The 25,981-nt window shown below is 53.8% G+C and overlaps 9 protein-coding genes across 9 annotated transcripts; 3 read left to right on the top strand and 6 right to left on the bottom strand.

Moving 5' to 3' along the window:
• Window positions 1–519: 519 nt before the first annotated feature.
• MRS44_004407 (uncharacterized protein) lies at window positions 520–2,166 on the bottom strand (the record flags this gene model as incomplete). The annotated part of the gene is made up of 5 exons (XM_046280941.1): window positions 520–1,340; window positions 1,389–1,694; window positions 1,745–1,900; window positions 2,041–2,076; window positions 2,142–2,166. The coding sequence occupies 5 exons, from the start codon at window positions 2,164–2,166 to the stop codon at window positions 520–522; spliced, it is 1,344 nt and encodes a 447-aa protein (XP_046136466.1).
• A 903-nt stretch (window positions 2,167–3,069) lies between these two features.
• MRS44_004406 (uncharacterized protein) lies at window positions 3,070–4,836 on the top strand (the record flags this gene model as incomplete). Its single annotated transcript, XM_046272612.2, has 3 exons — window positions 3,070–3,114; window positions 3,162–3,889; window positions 3,948–4,836. The coding sequence occupies 3 exons, from the start codon at window positions 3,070–3,072 to the stop codon at window positions 4,834–4,836; spliced, it is 1,662 nt and encodes a 553-aa protein (XP_046136467.1).
• Window positions 4,837–4,932: 96 nt separating this feature from the next.
• MRS44_004405 (uncharacterized protein) lies at window positions 4,933–6,166 on the bottom strand (the record flags this gene model as incomplete). Its single annotated transcript, XM_065622190.1, has 3 exons — window positions 4,933–5,361; window positions 5,426–5,803; window positions 6,023–6,166. The coding sequence occupies 3 exons, from the start codon at window positions 6,164–6,166 to the stop codon at window positions 4,933–4,935; spliced, it is 951 nt and encodes a 316-aa protein (XP_065478262.1).
• Window positions 6,167–7,380: 1,214 nt separating this feature from the next.
• MRS44_004404 (uncharacterized protein) lies at window positions 7,381–11,240 on the bottom strand (the record flags this gene model as incomplete). The annotated part of the gene is made up of 9 exons (XM_046268916.2): window positions 7,381–7,568; window positions 7,616–7,739; window positions 7,796–7,971; window positions 8,021–8,698; window positions 8,749–9,932; window positions 9,986–10,170; window positions 10,233–10,708; window positions 10,800–10,878; window positions 11,151–11,240. 9 exons carry the CDS (start codon window positions 11,238–11,240, stop codon window positions 7,381–7,383), a joined length of 3,180 nt encoding a protein of 1,059 aa, XP_046136469.1.
• A 3,135-nt stretch (window positions 11,241–14,375) lies between these two features.
• On the bottom strand, window positions 14,376–14,875 carry MRS44_004403 (uncharacterized protein; the record flags this gene model as incomplete). The annotated part of the gene is made up of 2 exons (XM_046268917.2): window positions 14,376–14,765; window positions 14,822–14,875. The coding sequence occupies 2 exons, from the start codon at window positions 14,873–14,875 to the stop codon at window positions 14,376–14,378; spliced, it is 444 nt and encodes a 147-aa protein (XP_046136470.2).
• Window positions 14,876–14,905: 30 nt separating this feature from the next.
• MRS44_004402 (uncharacterized protein) lies at window positions 14,906–15,810 on the bottom strand (the record flags this gene model as incomplete). Its single annotated transcript, XM_065622189.1, has 4 exons — window positions 14,906–15,068; window positions 15,116–15,203; window positions 15,260–15,343; window positions 15,444–15,810. The coding sequence occupies 4 exons, from the start codon at window positions 15,808–15,810 to the stop codon at window positions 14,906–14,908; spliced, it is 702 nt and encodes a 233-aa protein (XP_065478261.1).
• Window positions 15,811–16,828: 1,018 nt separating this feature from the next.
• MRS44_004401 (uncharacterized protein) lies at window positions 16,829–17,638 on the top strand (the record flags this gene model as incomplete). The annotated part of the gene is made up of 1 exon (XM_046283235.2): window positions 16,829–17,638. One exon carries the CDS (start codon window positions 16,829–16,831, stop codon window positions 17,636–17,638), a length of 810 nt encoding a protein of 269 aa, XP_046136471.2.
• Window positions 17,639–19,423: 1,785 nt separating this feature from the next.
• Window positions 19,424–20,083, top strand: MRS44_004400 (uncharacterized protein; the record flags this gene model as incomplete). Its single annotated transcript, XM_046280943.1, has 1 exon — window positions 19,424–20,083. One exon carries the CDS (start codon window positions 19,424–19,426, stop codon window positions 20,081–20,083), a length of 660 nt encoding a protein of 219 aa, XP_046136472.1.
• A 2,629-nt stretch (window positions 20,084–22,712) lies between these two features.
• On the bottom strand, window positions 22,713–25,325 carry MRS44_004399 (uncharacterized protein; the record flags this gene model as incomplete). The annotated part of the gene is made up of 5 exons (XM_065622188.1): window positions 22,713–23,519; window positions 23,572–23,634; window positions 23,704–24,191; window positions 24,251–25,095; window positions 25,231–25,325. 5 exons carry the CDS (start codon window positions 25,323–25,325, stop codon window positions 22,713–22,715), a joined length of 2,298 nt encoding a protein of 765 aa, XP_065478260.1.
• Window positions 25,326–25,981: the final 656 nt, after the last annotated feature.

Genomic DNA, 25,981 nt, shown 5'->3' with positions numbered 1-25,981 from the left:
CGTCTTGGACCAGAAATGTCTTCGTCCTTGATCGTCTGAAGCATGTTGGTCCAAGGTGGACGAACAAGACGGGTCAAGAAGCAAAAGACAACTTCGGGTCGGAGGGGAATGGCATGGACAATGATAATGATTCAGTATATATAAAGACGTATGAGAAGGTGGGTGGGTGACGGAGAGAAGAATTGACAATGATGGTGATTCAGTATATATAAAAATGTATGGGAAGGTTGGTGGATGATGGAGAGAAGAGTTGCCAAGTTGGCTGGAGTTCAAGGGGTATATATATTTGCAAAATCAAACTGCTTCAACCTAGATCGCCTCAAGACAAGATCCCTCTCAAACAAGATTCAATCTCCAAAAACTCAACAAAAATAGAAACCTAAATTCCATCAGATTCCATCGGACATTGACGTGTCTCGCAATATGCAACGTACCGGCGGTCAATCTCCTGGGCTTCCCACACCAGCCACCTGCGACAAGCAAACAAACAACATACGCAACGACCCGACACAACCATACTCAAGATAGCTTCTTCTGCATCAGATCAGCAAGCTCATCCAATAGCTCCACAGTCTCAGCGGGACTCGCAATCCAAGCCGTGGTACCAACGCTCCGAGCCTTGAAGTCATTGGAGCCAGCGCTCAAGAATTGATCGCCTACGTGCAGCGTATTCTCGCCGCGGATAGCACCTCCGCTCTCCCTGCTTCCGAACCACTGCTGGCACACTGTGACGCCCCAGCTCTTGTCGCCAATGTCGACAAACACATCCCGTCCGCCGTTGAAGGCGCAGAACGGCACTCGCCGAGATTGACTCACGACCGAGGGCGGGAGAGGTGGCGAAGAAGAGGGGCGCGGCTTGGCAGGACGTTCTTCGGTGGATCCGAGGCTGCTGAGCTCGAGAATCCGTTGGACGACAAGCACAGTCTCTTCGAGACTCTCACGGGCGATGCGGGTTTCAGGTGTCTTGGGGATGATGCCGACAGCCCGATCCTTGCGCATGATTTCTGCCGGCAAGTTCATAGTCTTGACGCAATCACGGAGGGCAGACTCAGCGACATCCAACAGGGTGGTAATATCGGCATCCGACCAGGAGGCCATCTCGGGAGTCAGCCACTCTTCTCGGGGAACGGGAGCAAGCCGGTGAGGGGACGAGGGCGAGAACTCAAACAGATAGTTTGCCTCGCCTCCCATGATGATAATGTTCTGTTTTTGGATCGGGTCCAAATCAGTCGACTCCGCAATGGCGTCAAGCAGGCCGTGGAGGCGCTCGTAATAGCGCTCAGCGGAAGTGTACCCGGCAGCCGTGACGATGCCAATCTTGATATTCTTGCGAAGAAGGTCTGCGGTTGGTTAGATGGTGTTTGAAACTCGTTGGGGATGCATCTTACCGAGAAGACGGGGAATTACGGGGCTGGACGGCTCGAGACTGCACCCATCGTCGTACAGAGTAACGTCACCATCAAACGTGGCAAGTTGGAGGGCGCCGTTGGTCACGGCCATGACCTGGGCCGAGTTTAGGATTTGGCGGACATCGTTGAATGAAGGGGCGACAAATCTCCTTGACGAGATGTACCGCTTCCTATCCTGGTACTTGAAGGCTGCCTCAAGCGGGAGACGGGTAAAGAAGGGACCGGCTGTGGGCACCAGCATCCGTAATTTGGACGGGAGCAAGTTGTTGTCCTGCTGACGGGCGACTATTCACGGTTAGATGCGTGATGAGGCAGATTGAGGGGGCAGCTCTTACTATGGTCATCAATCATGAGCTCGACATCACGCATAATCTCTGCATAACGGCGGTGAGACTCGTCCGCCATCTGAGCAACGCTAGGACCATCTCCAAAGACTCCGGTGGGCTGAGAGTAAAGAACAAAAGGGACTGCGAGGAGGCCTTTGACCCATTCTGTTGTCTGGTTAGCTGGGTGGTGAAAGGCGGTGATGGTGGCTGGCAGGTGAGGAGGGGCGAGTTGGAGAAGGAGGGGATGATGGGTGAGATAGAGTGGAAATGTTTCGATTATGTGTCGAAACAGGTAGAGAACATACCGATAAACTGATCTCTTCGGTGCGTCTTGAGGGCATCTGAGTGTCGTCAGTATCTGTGTAACCATGGTGACTGGGCGAGATAAGGGAGGGGATGTGTATACATTCGACGCGGTAACGAGTAGTCATGGCTGCGATGGATAAGAGAATAGACGTGAGTATAGGTAGTGTATGGGTATTCGCTAAATTGGGTATCAAAGATGGTGTATGTCAAAAGTCAAAGATTATGTCAAAGACAAGTTGTCAAGATGAAGGTGAGTCAAAGGTCAAGGTGGTCAAGATGGTCAAGACCGTCGAGGAAGGTGCCCGGCAGGTGGTCATGTCCGACGCAAGCAACCACGGCAGCCGCCGTTAAGCGGGGAAGACCGACCCCACTACTTGTTGCCCCAAGCTAGACCATTCCCGATATGTGATTGGTCCGGAGCTATTGCCCTGCCCCTGCCAATCCGTCCTGCATTAGCATAAACTGGCATATCCATCCATGATAATGCTGCATCTTTCGTCATCGTCAGGGTTACCCTAGACAGACGATTTGCCTCACTCTTGACTTCGTGTTCAAGGCGAATAATCATATTGCTCTTGTATTCAGACGATAATCAGTGACAAGCTCTTGATTATTTGCGTCGCAGCTTCAACTGCAATACCACTCAACTCAATCACACAGAACACCCTTGGCATGTGACCTACGCCTCGACCATTTCGTGCTGACATCTGTCTAGACCACAGCTGAAAGCCATCGCTAAGCACATCGGCTTGAACTATTCATGTATGTCTCAAATTCCCGTGCTGAACCATCTGCAAGAGCCATTCAACACGTCACCAAGTGCCGTAGCTAGAGTCGCTGTGACGACCAAGAAGAATTGACCATGTATCCTTTAAACACTGCCTCTGGCCTTGTGCTGTCTTACCCGTGAAGCTGTTCAAGATGTGCCCAAGCTGCCTCCAGATACATTGAGAAAAATCACTGCTCGAGATGGGTAATTGACGCCAAATACCACTTCCAAATACTCGTCGATATCTCCTTCCTCAAAAATGAAGGCGCAACTAGGAAGTCCCCTCCCACCTGGCGACAAACATGTAAGCCAACACAAACATCTCCCATGCCCACCCACTAACACACAAAGGCCGTCAGCGTCTATCTTCCAACATGGAAAGACACCCTAGCCTGGGCCCAGCGGAACCCTGAGCTTCTCGCCCAGATGAAGAGCGGCTACCCTCGATTCTTCGTCCCCCTCATCGTCCGCGAACTCTCGGAGCGACTCCTCGAATGGACAGCATCAAGAACACCTGCAAATGGGGCGACGAAAGAGCTGAGGTCATTGTTGGCTGAGCCTGGGCGATCGGCTATGCTCTTTCCAGCTTGTCATCTGGCCGACATGGGCCAGAGATACTTGCAGCTTCACACGGACCGTCCTGTTGTTGTCGTGCAAATCACTTTCGACGGCAGTATACGTACCCCCGACGCTATTCCTCTAGAGGCTCCTGGATCCAGCGTTGGAGAAATTTGTGCTGTGGTACATCCTCAGGAACTTGCTGTCGAGGCCAAAGCTTTCTGGCAGCATACCGGCTATGGTGTCTCGACTCGAAGAGCAACCTACTGGCTGGAGCACGCACCCTTCCTGAATAGTGGGAAGAGGGAAGTTGTCGTTGATCTGCCACTGAAAAAATCCCAAGATGCCAAAGTCACCCTTCAAAGACGAATCGGCGACTTGCTGAGCACAGAAACCAACAAGCTTGCAACAGACGCCGTCTTTCTATACCCAACCGGCATGTCAGCCATCAGTCACACTGCCGACGCTGTTCGCCGCCTCCATGGAAGCAGCAAGGAAACCTTGAGAGTCGCGGTATTCGGGTGGGTTTGACACACCACCATGTTCCATTTGTACGGCTAAACTCACCCCCACCTCCAGCTTTCTCTACGTCGATACCTTCAAGGTCCTAAGCAAAGTCCACGGCTTCGACTGCAAACTCTACGGCCACGCAACCCTCTCTGAACTCGAGGTGGACCTGGCAGCGGGAATGCAGTTGGACGCACTCTACACCGAGTTTCCTGGAAACCCACTCCTCGGCTCCGTCGATCTGGACAGACTATACAAACTCGCAAACGAGTACAACTTCCTCTTCGTCGTGGATGATACTGTCGCTACGTCGGTCAACGTCGACCTCATTTCGTCGTGCGACTTGGCGTGTACGAGCTTGACAAAGATGTTTAGCGGTGCTTGCAACGTTATGGGCGGAAGCATAGCCCTGAACCCGCGGTCGAAGCTCTTTACAAACATGAAGAAAGTCCTAGATGATCTCTCTATCGACACATACTTTCCATTGGATGTGATGGTCATGGAAGAGAACAGCGCTGATTTTGAAGAACGAGTCATCATCGCGAGCCGAAACGCAGAACGCATGGCAGACATGCTCAGGCAACACTCTTCGGTCGATCAAGTATACTACCCAAAGGGTAACCCGACACAAGATATATACGAACGGTTCAAACAGCCGAGGAGGGGGTATGGATACCTTTTGTCAATACGCTTCAAGAAACCAGAGGCCGCCATTGCCTTTCACGATGCGCTAGACGTGGCCAAGGGACCGAGCCTGGGAACAAACTTTACACTCTGCTGTGCTTACGCCTTGTTTGCGCACTACTCCGAGTTGGAATGGGCTGCAGAGTTTGGCGTCGTCGAGCATTTGGTCCGTATCAGTGTGGGCATCGAGAGCCAGGAGGATCTGGATGAGCTTGTTGGAACGGCGTTGGCTGCAGCTGGTAGGAGTACGGGGAATGTCATGAATGGGAAGCTGTAAAATACTAAAAATGGCCTTGATATAATTTAAATAGAGGTAAATATTCGCTAGCTCATGTATCAATGCTCCTGTCACCGACTTCAACCCTCATTGTCGCTATGCATACCGTTCAGTCGGAGCTTCATGCAACCCCTCAATCTGCCGCTCTTGAGGTTGCTCAGGCTCTTCCTGTGCTTGCGGCTGATAATACGACTGATGCCCAGGATGATGATATGGATCAACCGAAGGACTAGAGACAGATACAACCTCTTTGTCATCATCAGGCGACCTTGGCGTCTTTGGACCTCCTCCACCTCGAACACGTCTCCAGAGCAAGAAGCCCAATCCACCAAGTAATATCCCACCTATCCCAGCTCCAACAGCAATACCAGCAATAGCACCGTTCGAAAGACCCATTCCTCCATTATCTTCCACCTGCGAAGTTGTCGCTGCTTTCTCAGCCGTCACACTAGGTGTACGAGTTGTAAAAGTCTTTGAAGCCGTCGTAGTCGCACTCGTAGTCGCAGCAGAAGTCGTACTCGTCGTCTTGGGATCGGTAATGTTGAAATAGTGACACGTTATAGGCGTCGCATTGCCCGTCGTGTCAAACAGCTGAAAAAAGTAGACGTTGCTCAGTGTTGGATCGTGATCGACGGAGAAGCCATCGTAGGTGACCTTCCAAGTGTATCTCGTCGACTTTGTGTTTTCTGCTCAAACCATCATCAGCACCATCCAGTCTGGGCAATTTGAGGGCTAACTTGCGTATTACTTCGGCGTAGTACGACTTGTCGCCAAAGATTTTGTTGACATCTTGCTGCCAGATGACAATGCTCGCCTCTTCAAAGTCCATCTCCCAGATCAGGTCGATTTCCTGCCCAAGCTCGTAGATGGGATCATCGCGATAATCTTGATTGGGTCCTGGACCTGGTGGTCGCTGAAAGACGGTCTCGCAGTGAATATATGCTGCAGCAAGCAGAACAAGGCCAAGCTGTAGAATTGATCTCATCATGGCTCAAACTTCTCAACGAGAGGGATTGTCAAGATCACCACTCAAGCATTCATACTCGGGGCAAGATCCATTTTATCAACAAGGCTTAAGCTCATACCATATTCTCACTCTCCGCCCTGTAAGCACCTAGCCTCAAAAGCCATACCCCGTCTCATTCAACTCTAGAAACATCAACCTATGTTTGGGTAAGCCTCCTACCAAGATTGCTTCACTGGAAGTGACATATCCCTGCCACCACCCGGCGCCACGCCCGAGAACGGGGCCAACCGCACCGCAACGCTGGACGCCTTGTGCCTGAGGGGGCTTGACGCCGTTGGTGACGCTATCTCGGTCCCGTTTCATCACTGCAGCCCAGGACGAGATCTTTGGGAAATGAGATGAGCTTATTGACTGCCGTGCTGTAGGATTCGAGGGAAGGATTTGCCGCCGGCAGGGCCCGAGAGCCGCTCGTAGGGCTAATTCTGTGTTTTCGCATTCATTCTGCCTTGAGCAAGGATGAATTGGCTGTTCTTCTTACATCTTGACGCTGGTGGTGGATACCAGACTCGGATTGACTTTGGAGTTCTGACCAGTGACCATCATTTCTGTACCTGTCCGTGTCCATGCATAGTCGGGACCTGAATGCCTCTTGAAGAGCACTGTCATCAACGCGCGATGATGCGGCTCAAGTCCCTAGGTTGGAAGAGAAAACCAGAAAGAGATAAGCGTCTTGTGCTAATGGGGGAACTGGTGCTTGCCTCACTTTGCCCTTCTCAGCTGGGATGGCGCGATAGAGCTTGGCGAGTGAGAACGCCCAAATGAACTACCATCTACCATCAAGTATCCAGTTCTGTCCATGATGGAATGCAGTATGAACCCGATGAATAGCAACGGTTTCAAGTCAACCCAATATGGATGTAGCACTTGAACAGGGACAGCATCATAGCTCGAGAGTAGCACAAAGACCCTTGACTCACAACCATTTCTCAACTTCGACTGTTGCGTAACCATCAATAGCCACGTGCAAGACCATCACCAGGGCGAGACAGACACACATCTTGGAACTATACTTATTGGTTATTTGATATGCCGTTCGGACTACAGATTCATCACTCAATCGATAGTCGCAGCCTCCTCTTGCTCCCCCCTACCTAGCTAGGTCGCCATCATGCTTCGCCATATGCAACTCGCCCTCCACGCTCTTCTCCCCTGATGGGAACGGGATGCCTTGAAGCGCACCTCATCCCCAGCCGCGTCCCGACCCCGAGGTCGAAGTCTCTTTCGATACATCCAATCTCCCCTTGCCAATCATACCCACGGCACTCTTTTGAGGGGATCTCCAGCAGGTGGGTTCATCGTTGTTTGCACCTTCTAAGTCTCTTTCTTTTGCTTCGGGCTCAACTCACTCTCGCCTCGCCTCGCCTCGCCTCTGCTCTTCCTTCTCTGCATCTCCGGGGAATCTTGACTCCTGCCCTGACGTGAAAGAGAACGGGGATATAGGTAAAAAATAGGGGGGTAAACACAACTAAAAAACGCAACTAATTGGCTCCTTCTTTGTCATATAACGTTATCCACATCTAACTGGCACCGCCGTTGGGCGCACCCACGTTGCCGGCCATGACAGCCTGCTGCTGGGCGAGAAGCTGCGCCTGCTGCGTAGCGATCTCGTCAGCCTTGACCATGACGGTCTGGATAACGCTCTGGTCCTCGGCCGTGAGGTGTCCGGCCAGGGTTGCGTAGAATTGGGGTTGCTCTTGTTGCATTTCTAGAAACAGTCAGCGCATGCCTTTCAGTCATCAAGGGATTACGCACTCATCAACGTGGCACGGAAGAGCTGGTAAGGCTCAACCTTGTCGAGAGGAGACTCGAGCAGGACAGTATCCTCGCCGAGATCATCCTCCTCAACGTCGTCAATGGCTCGGCTGAACTTCTGAGCCTGTGTGTTCTTGTCAGCGCCCCTTCTTCGCCACAAATGCTGGGTTCACAACATACCTCCTCATTGAGGAAGTTGAGGTAAGCAGTGCTCTCATCCTTGGTCTCGGGTGTCTCGGTAGAAGGATCCTCCTCGTCGGCGTTCCAGTTGACGTCGTCGTCATCCCACTCATCATCCTCACCATAGTCATACGAAGACTCGAGGTGGATATCGTCCCGGAGGGCCTCTTCTCGGTCTATCACTTGTTAGTCTGTCACTCTGGTGTAATCATTCATTAAACTCACTCTTCTGAGCAGCCGGCAGCGTGCGGAACAGCTCTGTGATGCCCTGCAGCAACCTAGGCCAGCCAACCGAGACACTAGCCGGAACCTGCTCATGACCAAGGCTAAGAAGAGCAGAGATAGCCACGATGCACAGCTTCTTGTCGTGAACGCGAGTGAACGAAGTCATGCTGCCAAACCAGAGGCTGAAGAAGCGGTTTGTCCATCCCTTGTTCTCGAGAACCTGGAGAGTCAGGAGAGGGTTGTAGTAGATCGAGTTGATAACCATCTCCATCAGGTGGATGCGGTAGCTCTTAACCTTGACATCCTGGTTGGCCAGGATGTTCATGGCCATGTTGATGAAGCCCTCGACACACGAGTCGATCTGTCCTCGGAGGCTGAGCATCATGGCCTCGGCGAGCTTGCAGGCGCATATCCTCTCAACTCCACCCTGGATGCTCTCGGTGAACATGTCGGCAACCATGGAGTAGAGGGCCTGGGTGTACTCGGGCTTCTGGGCCAGCTGGGGAGCACCGAACTGCACAAAGTTGTCCAGGGCAGGAAGCATATCCTCCAGGTAGTACTCGGCACCAGCCTTGAAGGTGGTGTGGATCAGCTCAAACGCCTGCCACATGGTAGGCGAAATTGACTTGGCAGCGAAGGTGCAGCTATCGATAATCTCAAACACCTCGTTATACAGATCTGATTTAGTCAGCCAATGCATCACGTCAAAGGGACACGCTAATACGTACCATAGAGCTTGTTCTCCAGGGTCACCTTAATAACTGGCATGAGGACAGCCTCGATGTGAAGGAGGACATCGGGGGTGCTCTCCAGAGTGAGGATCAAGGTGCCAATGGTCTGCAAAACACCAAGGGCAGTGATGCTCTTGTCGTCGTACTCGTTGTAAAGCTCGCCATCATCTCCAACCTTGCTCTCCTTCTCAAGAAGCTCGCGGACGATTCGCATGTAGGTATCTCGGAGTTGCTCGCTGAGGGCGACGGCGAAGGGGGTAAGCTCGGTAGCGAAGACCTCGACAAAATCCTCCATAACGTTGGCGAGAGCATCGATATCGGCTTCGTTGGCAAGCTTGAGCAGTTGCTGCATAATGGTGGGGATGTTCTGCTGCATGCTCGTTCGGATAACATCGTGGCGGATAAGAGGCTGAAGGGCAAGGGCGGCAGTGACACGAACGGGCAGAGCAGGGTCAGCCATGCAGTCGAGGATGTGTCGGTAGATGGTCAGGAGGTTGTTCTGGTCCTGGAAGTTGAGCTGCTCAAACTTCTCGATGGTGTCGCAAGCCCTCGCACGGAGGTAACCCTGCTGGCTCGAGAAGTCGGGGAACACAAAGCGAACGAGGAAATATTCCACCTCGTCGGCAATGGGGCTCTTCTTGCTCAGGATGACGGGAGCCAGGGTGGCAATCATGCGCAGAGCACCCTCCTTGGCGATGTGGTTCTTCTTGTCATCGGGGGCGGCCTCGTACTCGGTAACGACGACGTTGACGAACTTGAGGATCTCAAAGACCTCCTTCCGGCGGTTCTTGGTGAGGTTGACGAGGAAGTTGGTGGCAGCAACATCAGGGGCCGACGCCTCCTCAAAGTAGTTAAGCTTTCGGTGGAGATACTCGTCGGGCTCCTCCTCGAACTGCTCAACGTCCTCCTCGGTAAGACAGAGGACGGGGAAGACAAAGTGAGTAACGAGGTTGGTCAGATGCGCCTTCAGGTGAGTCCACATCTCCTTGGGTCGTACCGACTCGTCGAGGAAAACGAGGGTGTAAGACAAGCAGGGTCGACTGAGCCAGATGGTCTTGGCAACCCACTTCTCAATCTCCTGGAGGTAGTGCTTGAGGATCTCGGGAGCGATGTTGGCAATAAAGTCCTTGGCGAACTGGAGGGCCTCGTCACCCTTGCCGGGGCTCGCGGGGTTGCCGTGTCTTGGGAAACGTCAGTTACACAGCAGGGCATAGGAGAGCGAGCGCAATCATACCGAATGAACAGGCGGTTCAGGTTAAAGTACGCCCACTTCTTGGCCTTCCACCAGTGATGCTTCTCGCGCTCGATCTGGTCGCCCTGGAGAGCATTGGCGGGGCAGGCCTTGGATACGGTGTGGAGGAAAACAGTGCACCAGGCAATGTTGACGTCGCGCTGTCGCAGGAAGGGAGAGAGTTCCAGCTATAATCATGGTCAGCCCACGCTCTTTCGAGATACCAAAAGTATTATCCAAGAGATCGCACCCAAGTCGCATGCTTGTAGGCCTTCAATGCCAAGTGGAGCATCTCGCCAGCCTCATCGCTCTCCTGGTTCACCAACTCGTTGCAGATGGCCAGCAGGCGGGGGAAGCTGGCCTCGACAATCTTATCAAAGTGTTGCCTATCATCACTGTCTGTCGACTTGTATCTAAAGGCGCGGCAAATGGCCAACAAACATTGCAGACCAGCGAGGACGGAACTGGGGTTATTTGTGTTGAGGAGCTCGAGGGTGAAGTCCATGAACCGCGGCCAGCGGGCAGGGAAATCATATTGAAGGATTCGCTGGAGGACGGGGATGAGCTGCTGGCGGACGAGGCCTTCGGAGGCAGCAAGAATCGGCAGGAGGCGGTCTCGCACGCGAGCCTTCTCATCTTCGGGGATGAGGGCGGCGGGGGGCTCGGTGGAGTACCCCTCGTTGTTGTACCATGATCGATTGACCCGGTTCTTGACGTAGATAACGGCTGGGAGGAGTTTGTCAGGATTGAACTTGGGTGAAGAGCCTCAAGGATGCGGCGGTATGGAGGGGAGAGGGAAGATTGGATGAAAACATACTCGAGAGCCGGACACTAGCCTCTTGTTCGTTCTGGAGAATATCAAGCAGGCATTCGAGGAAGCCGGGCTGTTCTTCAATCTAGACGATGAGAAGATCCAAGTCAGCACGCAAGGTCCTCTTTGTCCTCCAAGATCGCGGAGCGTCGCAAAAGGCGGGCAGCTGCAAAGCGGTCGACACAGATCAAACGCAGAGCATCAAATCAAGGGATAGGGTCGAGGTAAAGGCATCCGCATCGGCCGGGCGACTCGGCGGGCGAGCACGGCATCCAACAGGTGCAGAAGCACAAGCCGTGGCTCGAGGGCGGTATCCGTATGTACGCAGGCAAACGCGGGAGGGACGCAAAGACGCACCTGTTTTAGCTGAAGCTCAGAGCGCCTCCGGTTGTCGGCATCAGGGTCCAAGCTAGCGGCGAGCAAGGACCTCACAGCGGCGATATCCATGGTGCAGTGGATATGGAAGAAGTCGACGTCGAAGCCGAGGACGATGGGAGAGGGAGGAAGGGAAGACGAGCGAAGCGGCGGAGGAAAGAGGCGGAATCAGGATCTGTCAAGTCTGGATCAGGATGGCGAGCGGCGGATGGCGGGGCATCGAGAGACGACCCAAAGAGACCCAGAGGAAGGGGGAGAAAAAGACTCCAGCTAGTAGTAGTCCACAGTCTCGAGAGGCTCACGGGCCACGGTGTGATGCAGGATCCAAGGTCCGAGTGTTTCCCCTTTGAAGCTTTCAGCAGCAGGAGCTGTTTTTGTCGTGGCCGAAGGAAATATTAGGTCCCGATGGACGTCCAGAGAAGCCCAAAAAGTAGCAGGTGGAAAATAGGTAGGTCGGTAGGTAGGTACCAAGCAAGGACCGTCCGTGTGCGAGTGTGCGCAGAGCAAAAGGCAAGGCCAGGTTCAGGTTCCAGGGGTTGGGGGAGAAAGAGATGGGAGATGGAGGATATGATTGGGACCGAGTAGGGCTGCGGGCGGGTTGTGTGGGACGCAATTCGGTCGCTCGGCGGCGGAAGCTGGAGACGGCGGCAGGACGGAGGATGGAACCAAGAAAAAAAAATCAAATAAAAAAAAAAACCACACGCCTGACGCACACACACACACTTTTTCACGGTGGCCCCAAAGGTTGGCCTGTTCTATCTGTTTGTTCTGTGGGGGACGGACGATAATAACGTGGAGGGTGTTTTGACGTTGAAAAAGAAAAAAATATGAAGCCTCAAACTGACAAGACCCAGTAAGAAGCAGCTACGAGGGTGATGGTGATGATGATGATGATGATGATGCAGGCTTGTTATTGACACACGGCTGACGGCGTCAACTGGAACCTGTCTCGATGCCGATGGATGCCAGATGCAGCGGGATGCGGCAGCAGGAACAGGCAGGAGGAGCTGGGCTGGCATCAATCAACAACAATGACAGGAGCAATCAAGCAGGAGCAGTTGCAGTCGCAGTGCTAAAACAGCAGTCACGCTGACTAGCGACGCCAAGGCAGGAGCGGCTGGGAAATAGATCCAAGCAAAATGTGCCACTCAATGCAAGGGTTTTTTCTTCCGCCTGCAGTCAAGCACCAGAGTCGAGTCAGGCACACCCATCAGCAAGAGAAAATTCTAGGTACCGGCCATGTACAGTACAGTAATACTTGAGGGATGCCCAATATTACCCGCCCCAAGCAGGTACCAATGACCACGAGTCTCCCACGAGAAAAGCACGAGCAATGCACGGGTCACCCATGGATGGCCGATCACTCTAGGGGCCTCATTTTAGGGGCTTAGTGTACAGCTGGAGGGGTTGTGAGCCTCGGCGCGCCTTTCCCCAGAGGACAGTGCCCTAGACATGGAGCTGTCTCAATGAGCAAGGGCCTAGAGCAATCCCCTAATTATTAATTAGCTTCAGCTGAGGGGGGATGGAGGGGAGTGACAACGGCAAACATGCAGTGTCTCTTGTCACCGACTCTTGCGGATAATCCCCGGTTGCATTGCATGACTGATGAATGCATAAAACTGAAGCAAAAAAGCCAAAACAGCAACAAAAGCCTGAACCCAGACGAAGAAAAAAAAATGTGGTCAAATCCAGTCAGATCGCAGGGTCCAACACCACAAAAACATGTGCATGACCCCACCTGCCATGGATGGATGCGGACTTGACGCTCACCGCCTTTGGCTTAGACGGAGAAACTCCAAGTGGTCAGCCTTTCTTGCTGGCAACGCCGGGACTGTCTCGTCATTTCGGGGTCAGAGTATGCTGACTTGGAGATTGGAGATGCTGTCAAAATACGTATTTCATAATGACACGCAATCTTAACGAGGTGCATAGCATGACTTGTCTCTAATACTCTGTCCGGGTCCACATTTCCATTTCCCCATGATGCATGAGCATGAGCATGAACCTTCGCCATATCCCAAGTTCATGGGAGCCCGTGTCAGCCCAAACTATCGCAAGCCATGTATGACATGGACACAGCACCTTTTGAACCCTGTGTAACCGCATCCCGCATTATCATCCGAGTCGAAGACAAGACTCTCCTTTTCGTACAAGTCCAGTCAATCAATCATCCTCGTGTCTGGTCCGAGCTGCATTCGCTGCTGTGACGGAGCTGTCATTGAGACCATCGCTCCAAGGCTTTTCCCAGGACATTTCAAGAAACTCACGCCTAACAATACCAATACTTGACCCTGGGTGTTTCCAATGGCCACTATGGCGCTGCAAGAGAATCTGTGATGTCGGTAGTCGGTAACAGGGAGACCTCGACAATACTGTCAATCAACAGCAAAGGGGCGCCACCAGAGATATATAAAGGAGAATCTTCCGTCATCTACATAGGAACCGTTGCCCAAGGCCACATGGCAAAGAGTCATTGTGTCATGAGCAGCCAAGCCATTGTCCAACTTGAGCGCCATGAACTTGAAACCCTCCGTGCTCAGAGTTTGGATCAAGCAAGATGGGTGGTACTCACTCCGTGCCAGCCTGCAGAATAGCGGGCTAATAGCCATCATTAAATAATATCTAAGAGCTGCGCATCTATAGTGGCAACTGTCTTGAGTTTCATGAACGTGTAGCAGCCGGTTCTCAAGCTTGGACAGGAACAGACCAACCAACCTCGGCCTGCCCTCCAGCACAGCCTACAAACCCTCATTTCTGCAAGCAAGGGCAACTAACATGCTCAACCGGCAGTCGCCGTGCTGCAAGAGGACTTCAAGAAGAGAGTGTTGAAAGGCCAAGTCCATCCTTGGCTTCCTCCATCTCGCCAACCAAAGATGTGGTGCCCACGCGACATTCCGGGTAACTCAGAACCCCGATTTGAAAGATTTTGTTAGTTCAAAACAAGAGAATGAAATTGGTTCAAATTGGGTACGTCACCATGTTGGCTATACCCTCACCTTGTTTGTTGTCAACTTGGCAAACCTTTCACCTTCCACGCTTGTATGACCCAGCCCATCCTGTCTGTAAGCACCACGGCAACACCACCCCTTCATCTGCTCTATAAACTCGTCAAGTTCAATGATAGACCCAATTGCACGGCTATGTGGAAACCGGCCGCGGACTAGTCTGATCACCAGAGACCAAGTCGTCCTGATAGCATGACCACCATCAGTCCAACAACCCTCTCAGCGGTATCACGAGAACATCCATGGGGGCCATGCCCAAAGGCTCAAATGCCATCTCGGCCACATGAGGGCAAGCATCCTCCGTCCATGCGTTGTCGTGCCTGAAACCGAGCCAAATCGTGGCCCGCTCAGCTGTCATGACAGGCTCTTGGAGCCCATCGAGACGGATACTCCCGGCATCGCCTTCACCATTTGGCTTGGGACTGTCAGACGCTGAATGGCTGATGCCATACAGTCTCTGGCATTGAAAGAAGACTCGGCTGGGTTCGTTGTTGGGCTGGTCAACCAGTGTATAGATAACGCGGTCGTAGAGACTGGTAGACCGGCGCGGGGCATCTTCTATGCGGAATATTCGGTTCTTTCTTGTCTTCATCTAATCGTATCGTCAATATTAGCTCGAGTTGGACAGATCCAGGAAAGCAGACTCACCCGTATGGACCGGATGTACCCGTCTGTCGCCATGCCCTCCCAGACTTCAGTCATGGCTTCGCCATCATCCATTGGCATAAACAGTCAAGCCGCATCGTCGTCAGGCTCGGTATCGTACAGCCTTGTGTCCTGCCAGGTCTCATGGGCATGAATGCTGAGCAAAACGCCTGCCAGACCTGACACACACGCAGAGTAGCCCACGACGCTCTGTCCATTGCAGACAAAGGACGACATAGCTTCAGGGCAGCTATATGGGTTTTCAGAGTACATCTCAGAACGCAGTGGTTTTCTGACAGGCTGGTGAGGGACAGGTCATGCCGTCTCGCCGAAAAGGCAGCCGCACTGCTCGCCAACTTCCCATGGACGCCAAGGACCTTGGATCCTGCCATGACCTATCCAACGTAACTTGACTGCCTGTCTCGAGTCAGCAAGCCATACTTAACGTAACAGGGTAGCGGTATCTCATGTCAAACTTTGTATACAGGCGAGGGTCCTGGTGATTGATGGCAAATGGAGGCAATTCTGTGCCGTGTATACGACATCTGCAGTCTTGTCATCTCGGGGGTTGTAAATGGTCAGGTCGCGCAAGGAATCCTTCTGGTTAGACAATAACCTGACGTACCTAACACCTTGAAACTCATTGAAGCATCCTCAAAAGGGCTCCGAGGCAATGGAGAAAGGCTCTGCTTTCCTCGGGCAGCAAAGACTCTTCCGCATCCAGGGTCAAGTACTCGGGTAGAAGGTACTCGGCTATCTTGAGCATCACGTCGGTGTGGCCGGCCAGCTTGAGCAGGCCCTGGATCGATGTTAGGGGTATAAGCCGTTGGCAGCCTTTGTGGAGGGCAAGCAAGAGCTTCTCTGACTAGAAACGGATCAAACGATTCCTTCGATCGCAGCGTTAAAATTGCGTATCGCTTCGAGGGCGGGGTGTGTACAACGTCGTCGTACCAGACGTCGTTGCTCATCTCATCCAGCGCGTTTATCGCCATCTCGTCCCCTTTGTTTAAAATGAGACGACAGAGGACACACCGGCCAAGGTAGCCGCCAGTATGCGGAACCTCCACGACGAATGTGGCTACTCTAAGAGACGCAAAGACACTCGCTGATTATGTCCATGATTGAGGGGCTGGAACAAGGGCCGAGGTGAAGTGTCAATGTCTACCTCCCTGTCAGATCATCAGTCCAATGACATGGGAGATACCACCATAGGCTAAAGAGGATGCAAGACGATATCACTGTCGGAATGCTGGTTTTCGTTACGCCGTGTAAATTCTCGAGGCAGGACTACCAGTGCTGACACCCACTTGGGTGAGAGGAGCCATGTATAGATCCATCGTCCTCAGTTTCAGTCGCACCGTGAATGCGGCGATGGGAACAATGACGCCATGGCTAACAGCTTTGGAAGAAAACTCGTGCACCGACAGCTTTGAAACCGGGCTGATGCATAGATGCAAGCCTTGAAGCAAGAGAGAGGTTAGAGTTGAGAGTGAGCCCATCCGAGCCCAACATGTCTCAGTCCAAGCTAGGGTCCCCTCAACCCGGCATCTCCAGACAAACAAGCTCTCTGCAGCGGACTTTTGGACGTCGGTTATTGTGGCTCTCCCAAGATATTCAGCTGCAGCTGGGGCGGCCTCTATCCCCAGTTGAGCCAGGCTAAGCATGCATCTGCCGGCATCTATCGAAAGGCTACTTGACAATTCGCCAGCTCTCATAGGCCACCTGACGGCGTCAGACTCGCCTACTGTGCAGTAGGATCTGAGACCTCATCTGCGACTGGGCGTAAGCTCATGTGCTCGAGACACAGCAAGACGTTGTGCCACATCGCGCCGGCCTGTAGATGCGTCGCATTCTCGGCACGCACAGCCAACGGTGCTTACCGGTGGCTGGCATGGTACGGTGACCCAAGAGGTGAGGAGTTATGGGAGGTGAAGCATCGCCTTCCCCTCTTCTCACACACTTATCTTTTTCTTAGATCTCTCATCTCTAGTCTTCGTCCTGCAAGCAGCCATGGCAGACGAAGGATCCGAACAGCTCGCCAAGGGAGCCTACGCTCCCTCTCAGCCTAGTGACCTGCGAGGTCCTTGCCCTCTCATCAACAGTCTCGCAAACCATGGCTACCTGCCTCGCGACGGGCGCAACGTGCGAGTTGAAGAGGTTCTCGCCGGCATGGATGCTGTCGGTCTGTCCAAGGCCCTCGGCGCCGTCTTTGCCAATCCCATCTTCAATGAGCGCGCACCGTCCAAGTTCCACAACGACCCTGTCCCTCAGCGAACGTTTCTGCAGAGCGTCTGGCACACGATCAGCGACCCATGGTCCATTTTTGGAAAGTTCGGCATGCGGACTCCCGGGCAAGAAGACGCTGAGGGTCATAGAGTTCTGAACCTGGATCAGCTGGCTCTGCCCAATGTCGTGGAGCACGACATTTCTCTTACACGGCGTGATCATCAGCAAGGCGACAACCGAACCCCTCAGAAGGACCTCATCGAGGACCTCCTCGCCTCTGCAAAGGACGGAAAGGCAATCACGGCTCAGGACCTCGGCGACCTGCGCAAGCGGCGTATCGAAAGACAGAAGGCCGACAACCCGGGTTGTCAGTATGGAGCCTTCGAGCATGACCTCTCGTGTGCCGAAATTGCGCTCGTCCTCAACGTCATTGGCAACGGTAGTGAAGTTCCGTGCGACTACGCCAGGGCATTCTTCCTAGAGGAGCGGCTGCCCATCAAGGAGGGGTGGAAGGCGAAGACGACGAGGTTTGGCGTGATTGCGTTGATAACGGCGAGGAACAAGATCAAGAAGCTGATTGGACTGGAGTACTGAATGATTCGGGTTGATTGATAATGAATGAACGAACGAATGTGCTTGTGTCTCCAGTTCCCTGCGAGTGTCGGTATCTTGGTGTTCACAGTTTTGCGTCATGTGTGGGTGTTTTGGTCAAGAATGAAGCGATCCATGGAGTCATCTCCTGCCGGCGCCCACTTGAGGGCTCAAGAGCGGGGAATGCTTTGGCAGTAGCTGGAAGGCAGTCAGGTGCCACCTGCCAGATAGGTCGATACCTACTTGAGGTCGGAAACGAGACGGGAAGCTGCAGTTACACCGGAGCGTCTAGAGCGTGCGTGCGTGGCTCTTTCCCATCCGGGGAAACTGTGCTGTGCTACGCTGTGCTGCACTGCAAGATGCAGTCGGCCTATATGAGGCAACTGCATAAGTCGATGCCTTGCGGTTTCCGTAAATAATTGGTTATTCTCGTGTCTCCTATCATCGTCTCCTCCTCTCTCCCCTCCCCCTCCATTGTCTTCCTTCATCCCCTGCTCTCTCTCGAGTACTCAGAGACAATAGGCAATCTATTTCCTTGTCTCAGAAACTCGTATTTCTTGTTGACGCTAGTTCCCTCCAGTTCATATTCCGTTCGGATACTGTGGTTAGCCCTGGTTGGCTGCAGCGCCACAACTCCAAGACATACACAAACAACTTCTCGCATCCAATCTCTTCCTATCCGCAACAGCACGGACGAGAAGCTCCCCCTCCATCTCCAGCCCAACCTGACGTGTTCGTCAACGACTCGATATTCTCGACAAAACTTGCTCATGCTTGATTACACCCACGCAGCCACCCGTCTCACTGCCATCCCGAGCATAAACGTCCGAGGTGACTTGGCAACTGACAACCGGCTCGAACAGAAGAGGCATCCGTCCCAACCTCCCCTGCAAGGCTGCTAGGCTGCCCACAGGCTCTGCGCTTCGACTCTGTTCCACTTGTACTCCCAAAACGCCAATATGCGCCCTTATACGTGCAGAATCTCTCCAAGTCCGGGATAGGGCTCATGCTGGTAATCTATCCGAGCACCTGCATAGGTACGTACGTCCCTGACTGAGGTCACGCCCTGATTCATGCAGCCTCGTGTAACGAGGCCATAAGGGGGGAAATCCCGCCCAGTGTGCGAGATCATGTCTTTTCAACACCTCACTGATGTCATAGGGACTATCTAGAACGATGGAGAGAGACCGACAGTCGTCTTAGCACCCAAGTTCAAGAGGTTCAAACGTCAAACATGGCCGATACTCATCATGCCCGTCTCCGTTTGTTGCCTCATCTCCCTCTACCACAAACTCCGGCTCCCCGCGGACCTTCCGACGAGCACCGCACACACCGTTCCGTTTGTTCTCTCAAGACCAGGTCCAGTTTCAACACTGTACTCATCATCACCATCAGAGGTCGGGGCCAAAACAAGGAGGCACCCCGGACAACAGCGGATGCACACATCTAGCTCACGGGAGCCTACAGCCTCCGAAACCTAGCCCTGTATGGCACCAGGCTTGCGAGCCGAGGCCGGTCATCACCACGACCAAGACCACGGTTGTTGTGATATCAACCGAGTCGTGCAGGCCGTCCGGGTGAGCCCGTCACGGAATTGGCTAGCTATCTTTGGAGTTGTCGTGTTCTCGTCGGTACCACCTGGATATCCCAGAGTTGCTTCTCCAATGCCTATATCTAGGGCTTGTCCCCTCTTCTCTCATGGCTACTCTTTCTCTACCAACAACCAACAACCAACAACCAACGACAAGACAGAAGCACAACTCTACTCACATGTCAACTACAAACACCATGATGTTCTCTGCTGATTCCTCTTCTGATGATGACTCCCCTTCCCCCTCGCCAACTCTCTCCTCGGCGTCTCCCTTGTCTACCCCATCAACTGCCATTTCGCTGCCTGAACCTGAGCCCACTCTCTTCCAGGTCTTCCAAGTCGAGGCCCCCCGCGGCCATCACAAACTTTTCATCTCGACCGGTCCTCAGCCATCTATTGGGTTCTTCTTCTACGTTCTGCATCTTATCGGTCTCGCCCAGCCCATGATGATCGCGATGGCCGACACTGTCACCTCCATCCAACAGCTGGCCATGGTCTTTGACAGCAGGCTTGTCGGGTCGATTGCCGCCCACGACTTGAACCGGCTTCGCATGCTGATTCGTGGCTTCGGCGTCCCCTATTGCCCCTTGGAGTCTGACCCCCCGCATGAGGCCCTTCGCCGCGCGGAGCGTTGGGTCCGCGATGTCATCGAGATGCTCCTCGAGGATGGCGTCCTCGCGCCACCACCCCCTCCTCGGCCTACTCATCAACTTCCGCGGCATCATCATACCGCGCATTGCATTCACCAGCGCCTTCACTCTCACCATCCGTACCGACGCCGTGGTCGTCGCCCGTTCGTGAACAACCCCCTCATGAACCCTGGGGCGAACCCTTCGCGCGAATCCCGCGACCACTGAGGACGGATGTCGACAAGAGCGGACATGATGGGATGGAGGGGAATAGCAAGGCTGGTCGAGGCGAGTGATGGATGGTAGGCCGCAGCTGTGATGGACTGGGTGATTTGATGGATATGGATCTTGATGTGATTTGGATGGAACGACGGGACGAATGCAGGGGCTCAATGTTTGTTTAGTCAATTGACCATGTTGCCAACGCTTTGTATTCCAATGACAGACAGACTTTTGCAATGCACAGTGATAAGTACTCGAGCCAAGTCAAGACGCAATCTCAAGACACGTAAAGACATAAACACACAAAACCACTCCACTCCACTCCATCCAGACAAGGAAAGATTCATTCCCAACCATAAACTCCATTCGTCCAGTCCGGGCCATGGTCAAATAGACAAGAACAGCGATTAAAAGATGCCAACAGATAAAGAGAAGAAACAATAAAGAGGTCCAAACAGGAAATATCCACGGATCCAAGGTCAGAGAATACCAGATAATGGAACAAGACCACATAGAAGCCAACCGCCAGAGACCATCATCATACCCATACCCTTCCCTGAGCTGCCCACATAAACATCATCATCATCCCAGAAGAGAGGGGGAAAAAGGACCCAAGCATCCACATCGTCAAGACCAGGTGTTCCTCGAAGCCAGATTAAAAAATTTCCAGTAGAGTTGGTGTACATGCTCGATTGTTGAACCAGGTTGTCGTCCTCAGGATTGATCCACACAAGTGTTGATATTGTCGAAGCACCAGGAAAAAAGACCGAATTGGAACATTGTCGAAGTATCACAGTTGCCATAGACCAAACGATGTAGCAAGCAAGTTGACGCGTCTCAAGCAAAGTCCTGAAAGGTTGAGCCAATGGCGCAAGACCGGGCTGAATTCCGCAGAATGCAGATAGCAACGATGGCGACAAATGCCGCAGACAGAAGCAATATGCAGTCCGGTGATTATTCAGACGGGAAAAGAGTCCAAGTTGAAGGTCACACCATGTGTTTGCTTGCACGTTACCTTGACTCCTTTGCAATGGCTTGCTGGTCATCATTCTTTTGTTTTGTTTGGTTTCCCATGCTACTCAACGCGGTTGCAATTGAGAGCGAGTATCGTCCAAGACGAACAAGAACCAGCCTCGGGTGAGGTCATGGTTGTCCAAAGGGAGCAAGCGGCCAATAGCAAATCGAAGTGATGCCCAGAAAAGGTGACAGAGTGAAGAGGGATGTGCTCCTGAAGACGGTCCATGTCCATTGGAAGCTGGAGAGCGGGTGGTTGTCAAGATTGACTTGATCCAGAGAGATCCCGAGTCCATGTCCAGGAAGTGGAAGTAACGCCTAGCTGGAGAGTAAAGTCTGCCGAGTCAGTTTCTCTGTGGTTCAAGCTGAGATGTCAAGAAAGAGTTCAATGAGTCCATGGTGAGTTCCATCAATGGAAGAGAGAAAAGGAGGGAGCAGGAAGAGAGGGAGGGAGCAAAAGAGATCCTTTGAGAGAGGGTTGGCTAATATATACAAGCTCTTGTTCGAACTCACCTTGCTGTCCGGGTTCCGGCCTCTGCCAATCTATTATTCTTTTTGTTCAAAAAACACCGCGTCTCGACGATGGGTCACATCGAAGAATCCGGGGAGCCAAAGACATTGGAGGGAGGAAAGGAGCAAGAACCAGCCAGATCCAGGAAGCAACGAAAACACAAAATACTCCCACTCGAGGCGGATCCGGACAGCAAGGCCAAGTCACATATGACATGCTTCGTCGTGCATGCATCATGACAGTGTAACACCACCCACAAGTTCCACCAGGTCGAGGGATGGACCCCCTTCCGTTTTTCCCACCCAGCGCCGTATCCCAGTGTAAAACGTATGCAGCATGTCTCATCCGTGTGGCAAGGCAAGGTAAATAACGGTGCGTAAGTCGATGAGGTCGTCATCCAGGGCAGGCCCATCCATAATGCAAAGGTCGTAATCAAAAAAGAGGTCAAAAAAAGATCCAAAGGTATGCGTCTCCAAGGTCAGGTCCGGTCTGGTCAGGTCCAGTTGAATGTTCCAGGGAATCATCGGTAGCAAATAGCAGTTGGTATATCCAGGAAAGGGGGGAGGAAGAGGGTATATCGAGTCCAGGTAGGCAGGTCAGGTCAGGTGTCCAGGGGGGTTTATGGACGACAAGCAAGTCTCCAAAAACGGACGATGTAAAACCTTTCCGGTGGGAGAACTCCAGTGCCGAGATGAGATGCAGCTTGCAAACTCAACCGTGGCAGCCAGCCAGAGAAAGAAAATCTGGAACCTCTGAGGTTGGCATCACATCCGGGAGAAACAGAAAAGAGAGGGACGAAAGTGTCGATCCAAGTGGAAAAGCCGAACTCCAATTTGACCCGGTCATTATGCAGAAATCATCACACACTCGCGAGGACGTCGGAGCGCCTCGGCAAGCTCAGGTAAGGGGATGAAGGGGGAGGGGGAGGTTCCGGCCTCGGTCATCCAGGGGGAGAAAGGGGAGGGCGCCTTTTACCGGCGGCTGGAGCGGTGGTGTCGGTCGGAAGCGTGCCTGTCGCTTTCCCGTTCACTACGTCGGGTGCTGGAGGAACCACTGGGATTTGTTTGAGTATTTGTTGGGGTCGCGGAAGCGCGAGCACGGGGGGTTTCATCATACTGTGGTGCCTGGGCTGCTGCGTATGCTTGTTGGGTCGATTGGCCTGCTGGAAGACGCTCGAGTATCAGTTACTGTGCTCTCAAGGCGAGTGGGCGGATGGGTATGCCTCTGATACGCACCACGACCGTAGAAGGGATCCTGGGGCTGCATCGTCGCGTACGACGACGCACCCACAGGAGGAACCTGACCTGAATATGGGTAAGGAGCAGCAGAGGCGGGATAGCCCGCTTGCGTGGGTGCCGCAGTGGCATAGACAGCCTGCTGGGCAGCGGCGGCTGAGGTGGCCAACTGGTTAGCATACGGGTCACCGGCGTATCCCCTTTGGTTGCGGTTTGCGCCCATGGTCATGTAGCTATCCTGGGCCGCCTGGTAGGCCTGGTTCAAGACGGAGCCGCTCGCAGGAGTAGAGCCGTATCGCGTGTCCGCCGGAGGGGGAGACTGCTGGGTCGTAGGATAGCCGGCATACGCACCACTACTTGTGGAGCCATAGGCCTGCGTGTAAGAGCCGGCAGCGCCAGTATAGCCGGGAGCGCCCGTTCCTGGATACCTGGCGTTGTCAAAGCCTGAATCACGGGCGTAGGGGTCGGTCTGGTAGGGACCCTCGGTCGGGCCGTGGTGCTGGCGCGACTGATGCGTCTCGGAATGGCGGTACTGCACTAGAGGTGAGTTAGATGAGTGTCTCGGCGGAACGCCAGCGGCATTTCTCGAGGCATGGATACCTCCGGAGGTGTTGCGCGAGGTCTGCGCCCGCCTTTCACTATCCCAACGAGCCGAGTCTGCCTTGAGATCCTCAATCATGGCCTGGAGGGGTCATAAGTATTATACCATATAGATGGGCAAGGACGCAACCTACTGTTGTCAAGTTCCTGTAGGCGGTGATGTAGTAGCCCTGGACTACTTGGCCGGTCTGGGGGTTCTGTTGTGGGCAGTGAGCCATTTGTTCAATCGGACGTGGGTGTCAGCGTGAGCCATGGCGTTGGCGTACCTCGTAGTGGCCAGGACGCACGAGGGCGTCGTTACCAAGGTAGCGGCAGATGTCGGCCGAGATGACCTCACGATCGATGCCATCGCGAGGGACAAAGTATTCGTTCTGTCGTCCACCAGCACCGGTGGGGGCGTGTTGGTTCCGGGATGCTCTCGACATTGTGATCTGAGGGGATATGGATGAGTCGACCGAGTGAGGGGTTTGACGACGAGACGACGATGAGGGGATGGAAGTGGACGTGGACGAGGAAGAAGAGGAGGAAGAAAAGGCCGGAACGGGGACGGGAGAAGAGACGGGGGATGAGGTGGGTTGTTGTTGGGAGGCAGAACAGGCAGAAAGAGAAGAGGGAGCAGAAGGAAGAGGTTGAGGTGGAGGAGGGGAAGAAAAGGCGAATGGCGGTGGTGGGCGGTGGGCGTAGGAGTGGACGTGGACGCCTGCTGCTGGCTCTGATTCTGTGGTGGTAGTGGGTCTAGCCGCTGGCGAGGGGTCTTCCCAGTGGCAGACGCAGACTGACTTGCAGGAGACCGAGAGGCCAGCAGACGCCTACCAGAGCTTGAGCTGGACCGGCAGTGGGACAGGCTCTGCTGACGGCGAGACGCAGTTGGCTGGAAGCGCCGTCTGGGTGGTGGCCTCGGTGGAGATGCCGGAGGAGGTGCTGATGCTGGAGGAAGAGGTGGTGGCGACCAGCAGGAGGCGTGATAGTCGAGGCTCTGGTATCCGAGGTTGTCGAGTTGATAATTCTGCTCCTGGTGAAGCTGGTTCTGGTTCTGCAGCAGGGCGAGATAGTACAGGTTGCTGGCGTCAGCTGCTTGCTGCTGGTGAAAGGGAGAAGAGTATGATATCTCCTCTGACGATGGCTGGGCTGAGATGGTTGGTGTGGCGTAGTAGGCTTGTCCTTCTCCCTGACCGAGCCCAACGTCAAGCGGCGGGATCTGCACCTGGAGTTGCTGGCCTCGCGCGTGGGTGCCCTGATTCTGATTCTGATTCTGGCTCTCGTCCAGATCCTGGCCCCAGCCCTGGCCCTGGCCTGAGCCCTGCTGCTGCCAACAACCCTGCTCCGTCCCCGTCCAGTGGCGACCTATTTTGGTGGACCGTTGGACCGAGACGACGGCCTCAGCAGATCCTGGCCCACCGACGCCGGATGCGGTTGGCACCTCTGGGTCTCCCGGAGACTTGTGCGCGTGGTGGCCTGGGCTGTCGCTGCCGCTGCCTCTGCCTTGTCGGGCTGGGGGTTGGGCACGCGCTCTGGCGGTGACGGTCGCTTGGGCACCAGAGGACGACGAAGCCGGCCTGTCGTTCTGGTTGGTCCAAAACCCTTCTCCTCTTCTTCCTCCTGTCGAGTCTTTGTCCAGTTGTTCACGTCGACGTGACTCTGCAACCGGCGGCGAGCCACTACACACCCCGCCGCCGTGTCCTGATTGAGGTTGAGTGATGATGATGACGGCTTACGGCCACTGTGGCCGCCTTGCTAGGTGGCTGGCTGGTGAGACCGTTGTTTGTGGCTTTGCCTGCTTGCCGAGCTAGGACTCTGCTTCTATGCCGTCCTCTCGTCCCTTGCACCGTGGTGATGTGCCGTGTGGTGTGACAGATGCAACTGCAAGCCTTCTTCTGTCAGGTCTCATTGGGGAAATCCGCGTCGTTGTAGTCGTCCAGGTTGCAACGTGGCGAGAGAGTCGGCGTCAAAATAGTACGGGGTACTGATAATGATACTGCACCAAGAAGTGTCATACCAAGGTTTCTTCGTTAAATGAGGTCTGGCACATGGGGGAAACGGTTCAATCCGCCGTTTATTAGAGATCGAACCCGACACGTCCGAAGTGACGATCGAAACAGATCACGGCCTTGTCTGTGCTGGCACCTCGACCCAGAGCAGTCGTAGATGTGCCTGGCTGGCGCGGCAGATGCCCCTCTGGATGTCGCCGTTGTCTCGTCGTGAACAAGGCTATCCCTTGTTTTGACGATGCCCAACGCCCAGTCTCCCCGTTCCTGTTGGATGATTATGGCGATACGCCCTTCTCTTCCCAAGTTACGATCGCCCGTGGGTGGGCGCAACGGAATCCTCTTCTTGCACGAAGCTTGGATACGCGACATGAAACTCTCTCCTCTTACCCAGTGATCAGCGGCCGTGATGGAGCTGCTGCGCGCGCGCTGTGGTCGTGATGCCAGCTTCAGCGGCGCGACGGCGGTGATGAGGGTGACGATGACGTCCTCCTCAACTCAAACCAAGGGTTCCCCCGTAACGAGACACGGGGAGATTGTCCTTGTCTGGAAGATGTGC

This window comes from Fusarium solani (genome assembly GCF_023522795.1).
Source record: "Fusarium solani strain SB1 chromosome Unknown bctg00000002, whole genome shotgun sequence".
Classification (NCBI taxonomy): Eukaryota; Fungi; Ascomycota; class Sordariomycetes; order Hypocreales; family Nectriaceae; genus Fusarium; species Fusarium solani.
Note: the sequence above shows the minus strand (reverse complement) of the source record. Positions and strands in the feature narration are given on the sequence as shown.